This window comes from Microcebus murinus, chromosome 9 (genome assembly GCF_040939455.1).
Source record: "Microcebus murinus isolate Inina chromosome 9, M.murinus_Inina_mat1.0, whole genome shotgun sequence".
Classification (NCBI taxonomy): domain Eukaryota; kingdom Metazoa; phylum Chordata; class Mammalia; order Primates; family Cheirogaleidae; genus Microcebus; species Microcebus murinus.
In genome coordinates, this window is record NC_134112.1 from 58,719,616 (window position 1) to 58,738,940 (window position 19,325).

The following is a 19,325-nucleotide window of genomic DNA, read 5'->3' on the forward strand; positions in this document are numbered from 1 at the left end:
TCATCATTAGAAGCTTGCAAGGAAGTTGAGGACACAAACAACACGTACAAAAACAATTCCTGAACAAGGCTACATTACACAATGCAGCAACTAATATCAGTATTTTACCATGTGGAATTGTGTAATAAAAGTAATTAGACATTAGTGATAGTGTCTCAACTTTCATATGCAAAGTTGATGTTTAATCAGGAGAATGTATTAGATATCTTTGAATTATCAAAATCTCATTAGTCCATATAGGAGAACTCTGCAAAAAAGAAAAACTATTCCCACTAACTTAATTTCACATAAACTTAAGCTTACATATATAAAAGTAGAACCATGACCTCCGCCCAAATAGTTTTGACCAATGGGACTTCTGGATTTTCATGTCAATTATTGAAACATTGACCCTATGTCATTACTACCAGTTCCCAGAAAAGAGAAGAAAATCTCCCCACTCCCATCTCTCCCAAAGAATTTTGTCACTATTCTGTTTGTGTTAGTCTCTGTTGATATTTGAATTCTTCCTGTCCCCATTGCTTGCAATTTTAAAAATCGAAAGTAAGGGAAAATATCCACCTTTGTATAGTGGGACAAGCCCTACAATTTTTGACTTCTCACTTTTCTGTCTTTTTCCCATGAATCTCATGAAGGAAGGGCTTGCATTTTTTTGCAATCACAAGAGGAACTGCTTGAATTTTCTGTTTGTAGTCTAACATTCTTAATACTAGACTACATATATCGTTGCTAACCTTGGAAAAAAAGTATTTCTAAAGGCCTTTATTATTTTCTCCCCCTCATCTCATCCTGCCATTCTTTCTCTACATATGATTGCACGCTAGCTTCAACCATGTCTTTCTGATATGATAGGAAACTTTTTTAAGTGGCCTAGATCCCCATGAGACTAGGGTGACTACATATGGGAGTTTTCCTGGAACAGTCCTGGTCTGTGTTGTCCTGGAATAATTATTAATAGCTCACTTTTTACCCTATACACACTGTCCTCATTTGAATGACAAATTATGAGGTTTCCCTTTATTGCATAATCTATTCAAGGAATAAATAACATTACTGTCCAAGGAAAGCATTTATCTAAATGTACAGACCATGAATAAAAATTTTAACACCACTTAGATAAATAATTTTTCAAGTTAAATTATTTGGCTAATAGAATTTTTGCCTATACTTGTTTCATCCTAATTGAGGCAAAGGCTTAATTGGTGGCCCATCTTGGTGGCCAAACTCCCAATAAACTCCCCTCATACCCAGAAAATTATACATATGTACAAACCCAGTGCATGGTAAACTAAGTAGTAAATATAGGTCATAAAGCTTCACACACTGAAGTACTATGCCATGCAGTCCTCATTCTTATCGGAGAGAATAAGTCAAGTTCAATATCACAATAATCACAGAACTGAAAAGGAGTTAACCTACATGTCTCCTGCCCCTAGGAAAGCTTATTCCTAGATAACTGCAGATAGATGCCTATCACAACTCCTCTTTTTATTACTAGGCAAGGCAAAATAAAGTGCTTACCAAAGAAAATGAGTGTGGCTCACTTCAGAATCTAACAATCTTAAGAAAATAAGATTCTAATGAACGCTTGTTGATTTAGAAAGGAGGGCCCAGTCTTGTTGCTTCACTTTTCTTTAAGCCAGGCTTATTCTAAAAGTTTGTCTTATCATCCTCAGCCCATGAGGGCATTTCTTGGGCATGCTCCACATTGCAGCCTTGGAAGCAGGAGCAAATGAGCAGATGCAGCTAGGAAGAGACAGAAAAGAAAAATCCTTATTTCCTGGAACTCTTCCCTCAGGGTTCTGTTCCTTGGTTTGAACCCAAGTTGAATTATGACTGAAGTCGTACAAACTTTTTCTCTTCACATTGAACTTTGGTTATTATAAATAAACAATTTATGAGGTACAAATTGTCCACACTCCTTTGCAGTAAGACATCACTCACACGTAGGATCATAAAAGTGTCAAGGATCCGTATGGTGTAATGTGCCTTCTAGTATAACCTCTTTAGAATAGAAATTCCTCTGAAATTTCTTCAAAGAGAGCTCACACAATCAATTTTTCTTTCTAGAAATTAGAAGGCATTAACCCACAATAAGCAGTGAATAGCACAGCAAAGGTAGCAATCAAAAGTAACCACAGTCCTGTTAAAGAGCAGAATGCAACAGCAAACTGTTTTTCAGTACTACATCTGAAAAGAAATTATAATTTGTGACACATTGAAAACAAGTCTGTTGTGTTTTTCACCTCTATGGCTCTTGTCCTGCTCTTTTGTTGTTCATTGTTCATAGTCAAATTCTTTCATTGTTTGGTATCATAATGTACTTATAATTCATGACTGATCGCAAATGGGTGGTGTTTCTAAGCTTTCAGGTTTTCTACTGCTCTTTCCTTGTTATTAGTGAGCAAGGCTTGTAGTTTGCCCTGCCTCCCATCCTAACAGCAGGGCCATCTGAAAGAATGGGGTGGTATAAAATAATATTATCCACCACAGCACGCCACTGGAGATTCCAAATGAAAAGTGATGGTGGCAGCCACATCCCACATGGTAGGATCCATTAGTGGTGCTCAGAACCAGAGCTCCGAAGGCTGTGAAAAATCTGTCTGCTTGAGCCTTCCTGGCTTCAGTCTCCTTTCCCCTTGTAATCAAACACTTGATACAGTCAAGCTGGAAATACCAAAAGGCTTAAGAAAGATTTCAATAAATTCATGGATGCCGTAGCTAGAGGTAGCTATTACGTGATCACGAAAGGCCACCTTGCCTTCCCAGAGAACATCCTTACATCTGAACACTGTGCTAGGTCAAGCCCTGGTCTGATTTGCTCTAACATTGCTGGTGTGCAATGGCCTTAATTAAAATACCCCCCACATACATTCTCATGAACACAATCTTACTTTAGTGAAATATTAAAATAAGATGATATGTAAATGTTAAGACACTTTTGTCAATGACTTTAGCATTAGAATCATAAAAAGATTAAAAAAAAAATTAATACCATTATCACTTTAAATGTCCTCCACTGTACTATGAAGGTTCTTCTGTACCTTTTTCCCATGGGAAAAGCATTGTTGTTATCCTTAGTATGATTTATTTGTGTTATGGTTTGATCTGTGAAAAAATCTGCCTTTCAGCTGGGATTTCTAATATGTCACATTATGCATCATTTTTTAGTTATGATATACTGATGGAGATCAGTAAATCCAGTTAAGTTGTGTTTGCCATTTTTAACAGGTAGATTTTAATTAATTTGGAGACCCAATTTTTAAAAATGCTATCTTCAGATACCTTTCAAAAAACTGTGGAAATATTTATATGCCTAGAAGATTCTTTTTGAAATAGGAAATTACCATGATGAGCTTAAGTAAGATAGATAGTAAAATAAAAGCTGTGGTAAAGCACATATTTTTCCCATGCATTTTAGAAATTAGATCCAATGCTATAACTTATAAATTTATTTCATTCAGTAGTTTAAAACTTAAAGATCCTGGAATTAGAAAGATATAAGTGGGAGGGAAGTGAAAAGTAAACTCTAAAATATCAGTCTTTGATTGAAAGTTATTTTATATGTCAAAGTATTTTTTTGGTAGCACAAATAGACAGTGCAACCCAAGGTACTTTCATGAATAAATATGAGACCACCAAGGCTGCAGTAAACCAAGTTTAATTGCTCAATGGCAAGTAGGTCTCAGTAAGATTATATTAATAATGTAAAATGTCAGTTTTATACCTAATAGAAGTGTTTAGAAGGTAGCAGCAGTCTTCCATCTCTGATGCAGGTCTACTTTTTTGATGAAAGGATATTTTTCCATCATAATCCTAAACTGTTACATAAAATGTAGAGGCTCTTAAAAAATAACAATTCTGCTAGAAAACTAATTTGCCTTTACTGTGAAAACATAGCTTACCTGGCAGGAATGATCATTATGCCCTTGATGAGCTGACTAGCTATTTACTTGAAACAAACAAAGCTCAATGAGAAAGCAATCAGAATTTGGTCTTATTTTAATTTTTAAAATTTAATGATGAAATACTCATTTGTTTCATAGTGTACAACTTCATATGGCGCAACTGTATTATATCATTCTAAATGGGGAAGTCTACTGTACTTTATTTTAACTCTCTGCCTTTTAAAACTAAGTCTTTTAAGTTACCTCCTCTATAAATGCTTTTAATAAGGAATAATCACTTACATGACTGATGATTATATATCATAAATACATAATTATTTATAGACCATAATAATAATAATAGTCTGAAATTTCTTCCAACCTAAAAATAGTATACATATTGAAGTCTAAAAGTGTGGGAGGAGTGGTTCTTGCAAGAAAATTTTACAGTTCTTTTATCTACAATGTGAACTTATGCTTTAAAGAGGTGTATTTACTTTTAATTAATCCATCTCAAATTCCTTACATGATTCAAAAGCAAAGCAATGTCATAAACTTAATATTAAGTTAATCATAGAGGCAAAAATATTCTGCAACTCTCTCGGATAGAAATATCTCAGCTTATTGTAACATGATCTTTATCTTCCTAAATTTTTCTTGGCCAGAGGTTTGTATTCATGTGTCTCTTCTGCCCATCTCATATTAAACCCAGTTGTGTGGTTTAGGAACTTTTCTATTGACAGAACTGTGAAGGAATAGGAAAAATATCTGAAGATGTAAGGAAAAAAATTATAGCATAGTCAGAAAAGAGTGTAGTGTATATGTATTATATTTAGTATAATACTAAAATGAAATGAAAGAGATCTTTATTATATAGTACATTCTAATTTTAATTCTTAAGTAAGATGAGAACAAAATGGACACTTAGATATAATATTATCAGTATTTTTTCCAAAAAGGATCTTGAAAAGTTTCCTGTGAAATAGTATACAATAATTTACACAAGTCGCTTAGCATCTTGGGGCTTAATCTTGCCATCTGTGAAATGAAGGGCTATGGTGGAAACTCTTCTTCAAGGTGCCTTGCAGTTCCATCACTCTGCTAATTCCTCTACAGTATTAAGACAATGAATTTGGAGTGAAGAGTGAAAATTAAGGGCCAATTTAATTATGTCATTTTATACATGTTCAGCAGTTCCAGATAAAGACATGGTGAACATCTACATTTCTCAAACATGTCTATATAGGGTAGGGGCACATCAATTGGGCCCTAACCTACCCCTGACCAATTTTAATCCATGACAGCAACATGTCTGCATATATTTCCAGGACACAGTATGTAACTAGGTTGTCCAAGGTTCTAGAATTCTAAGTGTGGGATAATCCTACATTTTAAAGGTGTTTAAACTCATGTTCATGAATATTATGTTGCTACATGTAGCACAGATTACACCATAATTCTCATGAAGCTTCTCTACTGCTGAAATAAACCAATTTAACTCAACTGCTTGTATATAACTTTAACTATCCAAATAATTGGGAGTATCAAAATATTTGGACTGGTATACGTAAATCAATACAATCATCGATTGAATTTTCCACTTTTCAATGTTTTCTGATATAATATAGCATGATTTTGAAAGACCTGTTTTTACTGTACATATTTTGGGTTCTGGATTGACTTTATTTTCAAATAAGCATCCTTCTAATGAAAATCAAAGCTTAATAATATTTAGAAATGGTGATCTTTTTTCCATACTGATCTAAAAAAATTCAGATTTTTCTATTTTGGGTGCATATAAAAAGGATACATTTATGTACATATTTATACAAAAAGCAGGGTGAATCTGTCCACTAACATCTATGGATCTTAGAGAAAAAAAATCATTAATGATGAGAACAAGACTGGGGCGGGGGAGCTATAATAGCAACAAAAAGAAAGTAAAGATGAATGTTAAAATGCCATAAATGAATTTCAATTTTAATTCCCCATTTTCCCATCCAGAACAAGTGCCACCCAGGACCAGTTTTCGAATGGATTCCTCTGGCAAGTATTCTTCAGCACTCACAGTTCTGTGAACAATACATCTTCCATTTTGTGTAATAAGTCATTCTTCCGAGTAGTCTCAGCTTTTTAGCATATAATCACTATACTATTTTATTCACCCACATAAACATGCATTCAAGGCAGAGATCAAGTCTCATCATTGTGGGCCTGCAACAAAAGACAAAGGAAAACAGTCATATTCATGAATTTTTTTCATAAAATGCTTTAGTAAAAGACTAGATTAAAAACCAGCCAGCAAAGAAAGCCGTCAGCCCGGCTAGATCCGTGCTGTCCAATAAAGTAGCCACTGGCTACATGTGGCTGGGGGCACTGGAAATGTGGCTACTCTAAAGGTAGATGTGTAAAACCCACACTGGACTTCAAAGACTTAGTGTCCCTAAAAAAAGAATGATATCTCATTATTTTTATATTGATTTATGTTGAAATAATATTTTAGATATATTGTTAAATAAAATATATTGTAAAAACTGATTTTACCGGTTTTGTTTTGCTTTTTAAAATGTGGTTACCAGAAAATTTTAAATTATTTATGTAGCTTACATTTTATTTATATTGGACAGCACTAGGCTAGATGGAAATAAGAAGCTAGAGGAGGAGCTCAAGAGATTTTCAATTTAGACATTTCCAAAGAACTTACTAAAAATTTTGCTAATATAAAATGAAATTATTTTCAAATCAATTAAATGCCTATATTAACTTGATTTTTTTTAAGCATTCCAATTACAAAATGCTCTATTTCAATGGGATTTTGTTAGGATAGAACATTATAGTTTCAAATTTAAGAGCTGTTAGTGATAATTAACTTGCTTAAATGGAAATTTTTTTTTTTTTACTTAATCATTCCCCAAATACCAATTTTGATTTAGGCTAAAATATTAATGTTATTGCAGAAATGAAGGAGGAAAAGGAAGAGTTAGAATTTTTTTTTTTTTACTCTTAGAATTAGTTATGGAAATGCTTTGAATAGCTGATTGGACCAATGGATGGAAAGGCAGAACACTGAAACAATTGCAGAAATGAGAGTTTAGTAATAATAGCACTATTTCAGGTCTGTGGGCTCACAGCACACATTCCAGAGTGTTTCCATGATGACAGCTCATTATCCATCTCAGCATGTTCTAACACCCCTCAGAAAATATATGTGCTTGAGATCATTTCATTCCGTAAATTTCCATGTCATTTTTTTGGATATGCAAAAAATATGGAAGATATTGCTTAGCATTTTGTCCTCAAATAATGTCTAAATTATTTGTTTAGCTTGTTCTGAAAATTTTAAAGCATGATTATTCTTCTATACTGTCAAAATCCTTGTAATTTTGAAGACTATCTTATGCCCAGAGAGAAAATGGGACCTAGTAATTATAGTTGCTAAATGAAATCAGGATTTAATTTAGAATTCTGAGTCTCAGCTTATTGGCCACAACAAGCACATTTTTTTAATATCTCAGACTCTGAATGTACTTTAGTTGAAAAGAAGAAAGAAAGAGGCTCCCAATAGTGTAGATTACCTTGATATGCATGCAAAGTGATATTTTACATTTTTTAAAAAAATACATTACTTAAAAAACAAAAGTTGTAGTTTGAGTATATTATTATACTACTATACAATCCAGATTTTCAAGAAAAGAACCAATCCAAATATTTTGTTTAATGTCCACACAAGTTACAAAAACATTCTGGAGAATTATGAATGCATCCGAAATAAATGGATCTCTCATATTATTTCTCACATTTATAAAGTGTCCTTTATCAAATTATGTTTCATGATTTTTGATTCTGATATATTTGTCATAATTATAAGGTATATTATTAACTTTATCTGCATAAGATCCTTAGGTACAGAGGCAAAATTGACAGTAAGAAGTCATAACTAATGTATTTATTAAACTAAGTGATAAATTCGTAATGGAATAACGCTGTGGTTCATTGGGTCTAGCAGATTGGTGAGTGCTTTGAAACAACTAAATTCAAGAAATATCTGTTTAGCAGCTCCTGCAGACTGTGTGTAATGGAACAGTATAGATGACAAAGATAATCATGTTATCGCTGGGGGGAAATATCAGTGAGAAATAATGGAATCTGTGGCCAGAGACTTTGAATGGGCAACTCCACCCAAAGACAAGAGAATCAGGGAGTGGAGTATCACAGAAACTACATCCAAAGGAGACCTTTTCTTGTTTACGATCGAACGAAATCTGAAGTCATAAAGGGTGCATCAATAGTATCAAATGAGGCACTGAAATCAATCAGAATGAGGAAAGATAAAAAGGTCGTTTATTTTGTTCATTAGGATGTCATCAATGACTTTAAAGATTTCGGTAATGCCAGGAGAGCATAAACCAGACAGGCAGGAATGAGTCAGAGCTGGAGTGAGGGCTCCACTGGGAACTACTTTTCCAAGAAATAGATGGAAGGGAGGAGCAAGGTGGTATTTAGGAAGGAGAAATTTGAGCTTATTTGAAGGCTGAGGAAGAGAATCAAATAAAAAAAATGGTAGTGGCTTTTACTATGACTAAAATATGCCTAGCCACATTCACATTACCACAGGGATAAAGGAGAAAGGTAAGAGAAGGAATTCTTTTAAGGCAAAGGGTATTAGCTACTTACCAGGTAATGTTAGATTTGAGCAATAAAGACTATTTAATTCCTGTTTAACTCATTCTGTATCTGGAGGGCATGGAAATCCAGAGCCAGGGACATGTTTAGTAACTTTCTTTGATTTCTGATGCATTTCTTATACTGTCTGTCCTAGATCTATTCACAGGGAAAAGCCAAAAAAGTAATGTTCTTTCCAGCAGGAAAAATTGAATAAATGCATTCTCTGTGCCAAATTGAGATAATAAGCCATGGTGCTTATGTTTTAATTAAAACATGAAAGGGGATTCAAGTACCAAAATTTAATTGATATATTTATAGCAGCATCCCATGTGCCAAATTAATTTATAAAAATGTCATTCTTTGCATTTTTGAAGATTGAATCCATTCATAAAATTAATCAGTTGTGTTTAGTTATCCTGATACTGTTCACAAAGCTGTGTCTTCCAAAAACAAGACCATGCATATACCATGTGAAGTCTATGGAGTCTTAGTATGAAATAGGAATTGACTTTTGAACTTCTGCTTTTCTTTATCATAAGGGAGGTTGTGCTGATATCTGGATGTGGTCACCATTTGCTACTTTTAAATATTAGCATTTGCAACATCAGTTTGAGCCCAGGATAAATTAGGATTTAGAAATTCCATTTCTATAACTTGCCACAGTGGTCATATAAAATCTCATCTGGGAAGAGTATTGTGAGATGCTTTATTTCATAATGCCTCAGCATCCTAGGAGCCAACTTCTAAGAAAGAGGCAACACTGGCCATTGCTGGCCATTGAACACTAATGTCCAAAAAATATTTTATCTCCCCATACTCCATTTCTTTACCTGACAGTTCTGCAAAAAGGAATGTAGAGACAGAAGATAAAAAAGAGCACAGAAAAAAATAAATAAATAAATAAGGAAGCTGAAGAGAAAAAGAATGTTTGTGGGACGTAGTTGAGCAACGTCCAAAGTGACTCGGAACTGGATAGGTATTTACTAGGCCTCTTCATCTAACAATATTTCAAGTGCATGGTTTATTTATGAACAAGAGAGGAGTCATGATCGTTAATTCTGTTGAAATGGGGTGAAGAGTTGGCCCTTGGATTTCTTCACTTTAAGTTCTTGCATTAATAAGAGAAGACATAAAGCATGATACAATTATTGAAATATGCCATCAGGCCTGAAGAGCAGTTAGGGAAAGTATCAGAAACATCATAATCTTCCAAGAGAGCTAACAAAGCAAGAAGGAAAAAGAATAATGTCTCCCAGCTTTGTACCTATAATTTTAGTTATTTTGTAAAGCCAGAGTCAAAGAGGGAGGGAAAAAAAAAAGAAAAATTATCTTTCTAAAAAGCTCTTATTTTTCATTTTAAAAAATACCGCTGCCTCAAGGCACAATCTATCATTTAAACTTTTTTTCCAGTTGACTATTTCTCTAAAGTTTCCATGCCCTGCAGACTTTGAGTCTGTGTTCAAAATTAACAGAGAAATAAAAAATAAATCGCATCTGCTGGCACACTTCTTTAAGGGGTGGCTCTTTGCCTCTGTCTACTTGCTCACATGCCATTAAGCTGGTCATCTTTGCCTGGAAGAATGGAAGGATGAAGATGAAATGGCTGGCACATGCCACCCTGTATTTGAAATCAGGCTGGGGCAGAGCAACAGAATTGTAATTCTCACCAAAATGCACATAAAGCTTAGGAGAAGGGCGATAAATGCCTTGCTCACATCTCTGCTCTTCAAAGTTAAATAAAATTAACGAGCTGAAATCTATATTTTTTTTCCTTTAAAAAAATGTCCTGAGTTATTTATTAAGGAAAAGCTTAATTCCCTTAAGAATCACAGCATTCTCTGATATAAAAACCACTTGGACCCTGACACATCTCAAAATTCCATTACTGGAATTGTCATAATTTCAACATTTCCTTAGGGGGAAAGTTTTACTTAGCAAATAAGAGGAATCACACAGTAAACTTTCTGAGTTCCTGGTGCAATACGAATGGGTTCTGAAATCATTGGAGGAACAATTTCTCAGCAGCAATGCCTAAGTGAAAAGAATATAGGAGATGCAAAGTTCCAGTTAAATATATGCTGGCTCTGTCATTTTCAGTGTCAAAAATATATCACCTTCTATTTGTATTTTTTATGTGTATATGGTCTAGAGTCCTCCGAGCTTATCGTGACCCAGAGAAGAGGTTGCTGTGAGCAGTTTTATCATGATCAATTTACAGAAGTTTGAACAATGACTGAGCATTATCTGTCACCTCCCATCTCCCCTTGTCTTTCTCCCTCCCTTGGGAGGAGTACAGGTACCTGCTATGATTTTGTAGGACTGCTCCACCTCCCTCCAGTCTCCCAGAGGCTTAGCACACACCCCAATATGTGATTTCATAGATGATATTATAGACGCCAGAATAAACTCAGGTCAAAAGCCAATTGTTCCTCATAGAGTATAGGGCAAAGTTGCCATCTTCCCTTTATCACCCAACTCTATTTCATAGGAACTGAATTTTTCTAAGTTCTCCCATCTTTAAAATATGACTGATTATATAACTTATAAAGGATGACTAAAGGACATGGAGCTCTAATTGGTTACCCCTCTTTGAGGGTTGTATATTATTCATTGAATGGAAAAGACCTTGATCATATATGCATTTGGTCATAAGGTGTGTGAGTGGTCATTTTGTCTTGTGCAATATATACATACACGTGTATTTATATGGTTGATTCAGCTTTTTTAAGAGAGCATGAGATAAATGATCAGCATTTGCCTACATATCAGAAATGAATGACTCTCCTTTCATGTATCACTGGGAATAACCTGGGTTGCTGGACACCAAGGCAAGCCCAGTATCGTTGTGCTTTGTACACTGTATCACTTAGCAGCCCTGCTCACTGCAGCACCTGGAAAAGATTCACCTGGCCATCATTCAGTGAGTCTCTCTCTCCTGTGCCTGCCATAATACATCCAGGTGACTCAGACATAACTTTTTTCCCATGAGGATTTTCTGAAATCCCATCTTAATTTCCAAAGCTATCCATTTTAAGCAAGGGGAATTTTACTTAATACTTGTTTCTATCAATTCTAATACCTCCTTTAAACTATTAAAGCCCAGAAATCACTAACCATTTCTTAAGCAAAGGATGACATGATAAATATTTCCCCAAATCAGTGATCATCCAGTGACATCCTAACAGTGGGCATGACAGTATGCACAACACAACGCGGTCACGATTGAGGCACTGCCCCCTAAGGAGAGTGCAAAAGGCCAGGAGCAGGGAAGAAGCATAAATCATATTCTCCTTAAAATGTCAAAATATTTTTTTATAGTGTTAGTTCATTCTGGGGCTAAAAAAGTGACATTCGGGAGAGTTTCCTAGCTTATTCTGAAGTACATTTCTGTTCTTCCGGCTGGCCTCAGAAGAGTATTCCTCTTCTAATCTATTTTGAGTACACTAATGAAGTCAAAAGTCAATTAGTGGCTTCCACATTCTAAAATGTTTGGGAGATAAGAGTTCACCTTAGACCCAAGTGAATTTGTACCTGTAAGCTCTGAAAAAACTAAAGGAATTCACCATGATATAAACACTTCACTTAAACCCCAAACAGAGAAAAGTATTTTCTAATTTTTACAATCTTAAAAGAGACAACTTTTATTAGGCATAAGCCTATCCCCTGCCCCCACCCCCCCAACCCCCCACATACTGTCTCTCCTAAACTGGATGTATCAAGTCATAAGCGGGTAGTAGTAAAATTATTAGGTAGTACTTTACTAAGCAATTTCAGGGAGTTGCCATCTGTTCTCTCCTACTTCTGTAATAATCATTCTAATCAAAGTGAACATCCTCAAAAAGACAGCCAAGCTTCTTGAGGGCAATCCAAATGCTCTTAGGAAAATAAAGAGTGATAGAGGCATCAGTTTTTTTTCACTTGGAAAATTTGTGTTCTCTTTCTGCTTATGGCGACACCCTAGTGGTGCCTTTGGCTGGTCGCTGTTATTCCAGGGACTACCTAATTTTGGAAGACCTACTTTTTTGCTACCGTATTTTTTGTGTCCTCTATGCTTTCCATCGACTCTAACAGCACTCTCATTAATCACGTCCACAAAATTAATTTATCATTGGTGTGTTCAGTTCCTCAGGGGGTGGTTGGAGGCTGGATTCATTACTCAATGGGATCTCCTTTATGCCAGGTCCAGATTATAAGGAATTGGATGTTCACCTTCGGAGGATGGAGTCTGGATTTGGCTTCAGAATCCTTGGGGGAGATGAACCCGGACAGCCTGTAAGTTGAATCCCCTTTATTTCCATGCTTTGGGCTCTGTGTTTGTGCAGGCGCCAGGGAAAATACCATTCAGAATGACATCTAAAGGGAAATGTTTTAGGACTCACATAAAAAGTTTAAGGCTTGGTTTTTTTCTTGCCATTCTCTTTAAAAACGACCTCATGACTTGCAAATATCTCATCATAAATCATATTAAGAGAGGTACATTATTATTTTTTAGAATGAAGTGGATTCCTCTTGAGTATTTCAGTTGTTTACTTGTACTGGGCCCCTGGTATCTTTGGGCAGCAGTTTGGGGGTGGATTTGCAGTATGACAGAGGATCCACATGAAGAGGTGACCTGGAACAACAGAACTATGGGTGTTTTCAGCCAAAACAGCAAAGAAGAGAAAACACAGGGATAAACCAAAGTAAAATCAAACCCAATGTCACAGATTTGAATTAAGGGATTTGAATTTCATGTAGATTTGAATTAAGGGATTACCATGAGAAGATGTTCCCAAAGTCAGCTTCAATTGGCACAATATTGGGAATTTGGAAGGGGCTCTGGAGACATCTTTTTATATACCTCTATGTGTTTATACATATGTGTGTGTATTCAGAGTAAAAGCAAAAAGTGGCAATAGTTACAAATACACAGAAAACATAGCAAGGCTAGATTTATGAGCATGTATTAAAATATCAGCTATAAAACACTCATTGTAAAAGATGTATCTTAAATGTTACCCAATGTGACTAAGTCAGGTCCATGAAAGTTTTGAATAAATGAGGATCCTGTGCTGTGCAGCCAGATGTCTGCACCCCATTTCAGCTCTGGCAGCTGCACCCCACCGTAGCTCAGCAAGGGACTTAAACTCTAAGCTTCAGTTTTCTAGTCTGCAAGACATGGATAACGGTAATCCTTTCTCATAGAGTAGCTTTAAGGATTAAAGAAGATAACGTATGTAAAGGTCTTGGTATTGTGCCTGGATTATATTAAGTGCTGAATAAACGCTTACTAGATTGTTACAAGATTGTTCCAGAAAATAACATTAAAACAAACAAGCAAAAAAACATGGTCAGAAATCTTCAGGAGAAAAAAGTTAACCTAAAAAATTGAAGGAAGTGTTAACAATTAAAACTGTCCCAAAGTGAAGCACATTTCCTTGGTAGAGAGTGGGCTCCTTCACGCAAAAGGAATTCTGGAAGAGTCAGTGAGAACTTGACAGGAACTCCTGTGAGAGGAGGTGGACTAGATGATTGACGAGGTCCCTTCTCCAGAGAATTCCAGGAGGCTGAGCGTGGACTCCAAGGATGAGGGAACTCCAGGAAAAAAAAGATTCATTTCCTAATTTCTGAGGATAAAATTTGGCAACAGTCAACCAGAATGTCACTAATTCTCTGGCTGCCAAAATAGATATGAACGTGCATTTGCCAAGGAGAACTTCCCAGATCTTCTGAGATGAAATATAGGGCTCCAGTCACTCCAGGCTTCAATTTTTCTCAGAGACTAAATTAAGGTTCCCATGTTGCAGGTACAAGGAGCAAATCTTGGTTTCACTCCACTCCCATTCACAAGTTTGTTCCCTTCGCCCTCTGTCACTGATTCTGAGTTTACCAGGGGTCCTTGGTCACCTAGTCAGTCCTCTAGCCTCACTCCTCTCTATAATGCATCTTGTTTTTTATGGAAATAACTGAGAACACTATCAAGTCCCTTCATGTATGTAAGCATTTAACACACTGATGTGTACTCCAAACCCTCAGGATTGTTCTCTAACATGTTCCTATGTCTACCTGTTTTGTTTAATCAGCAGGGTTTTAAATTTCTTCTAAGCAAGGACTTCATATCACCCTTTTTATTCCACTTTGGTGCCCCATAAATTAAAAATGTGCCATTATCCACAGTGAACCAACCTTGACGTGAAGGTCACAGTCCTCCAGACTGCCACATCTGCCCAAGATTCCTGACATCAGCTGAAATGAGTTTGCCAAACTGCAAAGTCTAAGGGAACAGTCTCCACAGACTGCCCCCGGTTTAGACACCAGCTGTAAATTTGTGGGTCCCCACTGTGTAGTGGGTTCACTGGGCACTGGTTACCAACTCGTTTGGTGGGACAGAACACTCACACACACACACACGTTACGTGAAGTGGGGTTAGTACTTGCAGATAGGCACCAAGAGACAACAGAAGCCTGGGCTTCATCATGATCCGGTCCCTCATGGCTCAGGACAGACAGAATCTTAATTGTGCATGCCCCACTTGCACCACCACTAAAGGACCCCCTAAATCTGCCCACTATGGGTTTTATGCCCTGGAGAAATATGACTGACTGAGCTAAAGCACTGAAGGACATCCTATTTCTAGAGGGGACTAGAACAGAGCCCAGGCTGTTCCAGCCAGCCCCTCCTTATATCAGGATGTTGCACTCCTAGTGCTCGCTATAGTTATTCTTGAGAGTTACAAGAGAGAAAGGGGGCAGAACTAGGTCAGTCTAAGCCCACCCAGAGAACTCTCCTGCACCCATAGCCTTCCTCACCTTCAATAATTCACTAGAACAGCTCAGAACTCAGGAAAGTGCTATACCTGTGATGATGGTTTTATTATAGAGGAAGGATAAAAATTATAACCAGCAAAAAAAAAAGAGACACATACATAGAACAAAGTCTGAAAGGGTTCCAAATGTGAAGTTTCCATTCTCCTTAGGGACAAGGTACCCCACCACACCCCAGCATTGACACACAGAGTATTGCCAACTGGGGATGTTCCCCCAAGCCCTGGTGTCCAGGGTTTTTACTGGGGTTTCATTACATGGGCATGATTGATTGAATCATTGCCCACAAGATTGACCTCAATTTCTAGCCCCCTCTTCTCCACAGAGATCGGGCTGATATCATGTGGTTCTAAGGCCCAGCCTTCTAATTACATGGTTGGTCTTTCTGGTATGGTCAGCTGCCACCCTAAGACTCTTGATATGGCTGGCCCCATCCTGAGTCAACTCCTTGGCATAATCTATCAGGGTGATCAAAGGGTCACCCCATGAACAACAAAGACACTCCTTTTTCAAGGGTTTAGAGCAGGGGTCCTCAAACTTTTTAAACAGGGGGCCAGTTCACTGTCCCTCAGACCGTTGGAGGGCCGGACTGTAGTTTAAAAAAAACTATGAACAAATTCCTATGCACACTGCACATATCTTATTTTGAAGTAAAAAAACAAATGGGCAAAAACACCTGCATGTGGCCCATGGGCCATAGTTTGAGGACGCCTGGTTTAGAGGTTACCTTTCACGCACAAACCAAATATAATGACCAAAACTCACTTTGGGCTGAAGCTAAATTCTTTATGAAAAAGCCATAGGCTTCAAAGATACCAAATGAATAAAACAAAATGAAACCATACTCAAAACAAAAATACAACTGTAAGATTATTTTTTATAGCATTTTGTGGGATACGGGGCACTAACCAAAACAACTGCAGGGCATTCAAGGGTAAATCCACATAGAATCCATTGCACTTATACTTACATCATACCCCAAACTTACCAACCTAAGGAGTTTCCACTAGAAAGACAAGGTCCCTGTTTGTTCTGGAATACACTGACTGGCCTGCTTCTTTTTCCTTAAACCAATCTCTGAGTTCCTTGAAGGCAAAGGACGATGGTTTAATAGTGTTTATGTCTTCCAATCCTAGCTTGGTACAATAAATATTTATTAAACGGAATTGAAAAGAGTACTTTTCACCAAGCCAAAGCTGTCACCTGAGCTTCTCAGAAAACATAATGATCTGGAGTTTACATTTTCTGGGGCCTCTAAATTCTATAGCCTCTGTAGAATTAAAGTGGCCTAGTCCTGGAAGCAGAGATCGTGTCCTGGCAGCCCTACGACACGATTCGTTTAGTTTCCTCAGTGTTTTAAAATTGTTGAGCACCTACTAATTTCACATTTAACAATTTTTTTAATTTTCATCTTGTCTTAAAAAACAAATCTAGCAATATTGAGCTTGCCTTTCTCCATGACAACTGGCTGGAGCTAAGCAGTGGCCCCTTTTAGACTGAGCCTGGCCACAGTTCCCAAACTCCCTTATGCCTATGTTACTCATTTAGGCTACTATCTTTGAGACTCCCATCTCATAGGATTGTATTAAATAAAAGAAATTGGAAAGATGAATATTTTATGCCAAAGGAGCTTCAACCAGGGCCAGATCTTTATAGACCATGAGCACTGAAAATAGTATCAGGTCCCTTCTCCCATATATAAATACAAATAAAAGATTAAACTATAAAATAAATGTAAGGCAAGGCAACAAAGTTCCAATTCTTCCCATGACACTTCCTTTAATACAGTCTTTGAAATATGAAATTCTTACTTTGCTGGAGCCCTAGGCTCATGCTTCATCTGCTTTGGGAATAAAGCAGCACCCCATTCAGTAAATATTAATATTATCTTCACCTGCCCCCTCTGCCAGCAGTAGAATGGATTGCATGACTGAGGCATAGGGAGAACATAGACTTGGCTGGCTCAAGAAGAGAGTGGTCTTGCAGGACTTTGCCTGGCACAGGAGCAATAGAATTGTTACCAAGATGGAACATGTATTGCTCATGAGGAAGCTCAGGTGTGTGCATGCAGCCACCATCACCACTCAGCCTCAGGACGTCTTTCTGCCTGGTTTGTACACAGATTCCCAGGCTCCCAACCCTTCTGAATGTTGGCTTTGCATTCCCAAGTCCTTCTTCCCCTCCAGTGGGTAGACATCAAATATTTATGATAAGCCTCCTCAGATTACATGGATTGCTGGTTATCCTATTATGTTTATTTAGATTTATTCTGGTTTATTCCTTCAGTTGAATGATTTAAGACACACTCCTGCTGCAAGTTACAGTTTTGACATTTAAGCCATAAAGGAGACACCTAAATCTCCCTGAAGCAAGCAAAGCCAGAAAATGAGTTCTGAAAACCAGAATATTGTACCTCAAAACAGCCATGTCAGGAAGAGTGAGTCTACTGCACAGATCTCCCATATGCTTTTCCTTCCTGTTTTCCTACTTCCTAAGTCTAGAGGTAGCACACAAACAAAATGCTAGTGCCTTGTTTAGTTGCCAGTATGCTACAAAGGGAGAGGTGTATCAGGTGACTTTGTCCCCAACTAAAGGAGGTCTCCTAAGTACATCAAATGGGTTTCTGCCTCCACATATACTAAATGGTATTGACATCCCAGGGTGCACATTAAACATGACAGCACGGCTTTTGGCAAATAATGAACAGCAGGACTCCAACTCACACAAAGCGTATGGGCATTTTTCCTGCAATAGGAAATACTTTTCACAGTTAAATAACAATAGAAATAGAAAGAAATGAAAAATTGCCACAAAGGAACAAAAATGGGATTTCCAGCTATGAGCTGAAACGAGATGGAAAGGCATCAAGATGGAAAGATCGGCAAAACACTGCAGTGGAGAAAAGCCATTCAAAGAAAGAGATACTGACAGACCTGCTCCTTGGCGCAGGAGTCTGGTGCAAACCGGTGGAGGAGTTTCTGAAGGAAAGAGGCTGAAACCTGGTCGCCACAGTGTCAAGTTGGCCCAGGCTACAATTATTGCAGAGCAGATCTACTGGGGTTGGACTAACGCTGGATAGTACAGGAAAGAACTAAAGGGATTAAAAGCACTGGAAATGTGGTTTTGTTTTTGTTTGTGTCTGTCTTGTTTGGTTGGGTTTTTTTCTTTTTAGTATTGGGTTTTCCCCGTAGCTTACTGGGATCTTGGCCACTTGAACATGAATTGCTGTTATTTCACATCAAATGCTCTGTTTTGTTCCGTGCCCTCGAAGCCTAAGTAAAGCGGAGTTGTGGAGTTGTTTTGTTTCTTTTGTTCTTTAGAGAAGGCAATTGGAAAGATAGGGCCATGGATCAGCTGTTCATGGGAAAGGTCTTTCTTGATCTGTTTTGCCAAAAAGCTCTTCCTTCAGGGCCAAAACAATGGGGATGGGATAAAAAGCTCCTCTGAGAGCTCAGAGAAGAGAAAGCTGAAGAGTGGGACTGAGGGTCAGCTGAGGCCAAAGAGTCCAGTGAGGCTAGAGGGAGGTAATGAATGGGGCAAGGCTGGGAAGCCTCACTGGCCAGTGTGGCCAGAGGCCAGCACGACCAGAAGGAACATGGGGCCTGGTGGGTGAGGGAGCCCAGACTAAGCGTGGGGGTGTGGGGGTCAGCAGACCTGCAAAGTGACCATTGTGATGGGTCACAGAGCTCAGGGCCTGCACCTGCGAGAGAGTCTCTCAGCAGACTTGGGAAGTGGCCAGTGAGGCCACATACCCTGTGGCCACTGGACTAAGCGGGAACAATCAGAGCCTTGCTACTCAAAGTGTGACTGATCTGTGGACCAGCAGCATCCAACAACTCCTGGGAGCTTGTTAAACAGACACAGTGTCGGGCCTCACCCCAGGCCTGCAGAATCAGGCTGTCAGGGGGAAAGGCCCAGAACTGTTTTAACAAGTTCACCAGGTGACTCCTGTACACCCTAAAGTCTGAG

The 19,325-nt window shown here is 37.7% G+C and overlaps 1 protein-coding gene across 4 annotated transcripts in view; it reads left to right on the forward strand.

Moving 5' to 3' along the window:
* MAGI2 (membrane associated guanylate kinase, WW and PDZ domain containing 2) overlaps nucleotides 1-19,325 on the forward strand; it is a 1,296,878-nt gene that overhangs the window by 1,126,176 nt on the left and 151,377 nt on the right. For 3 of the 4 annotated variants that reach the window (XM_020289800.2, XM_076006487.1, XM_076006488.1), the window contains 2 exons: nucleotides 5,892-5,933; nucleotides 12,733-12,824. In XM_020289800.2, the coding sequence (XP_020145389.2) occupies nucleotides 5,892-5,933; nucleotides 12,733-12,824 (134 nt within the window). The remainder of the gene's footprint in view (nucleotides 1-5,891; nucleotides 5,934-12,732; nucleotides 12,825-19,325) is intronic. The other variant, XM_076006486.1, reaches the window with a different exon arrangement.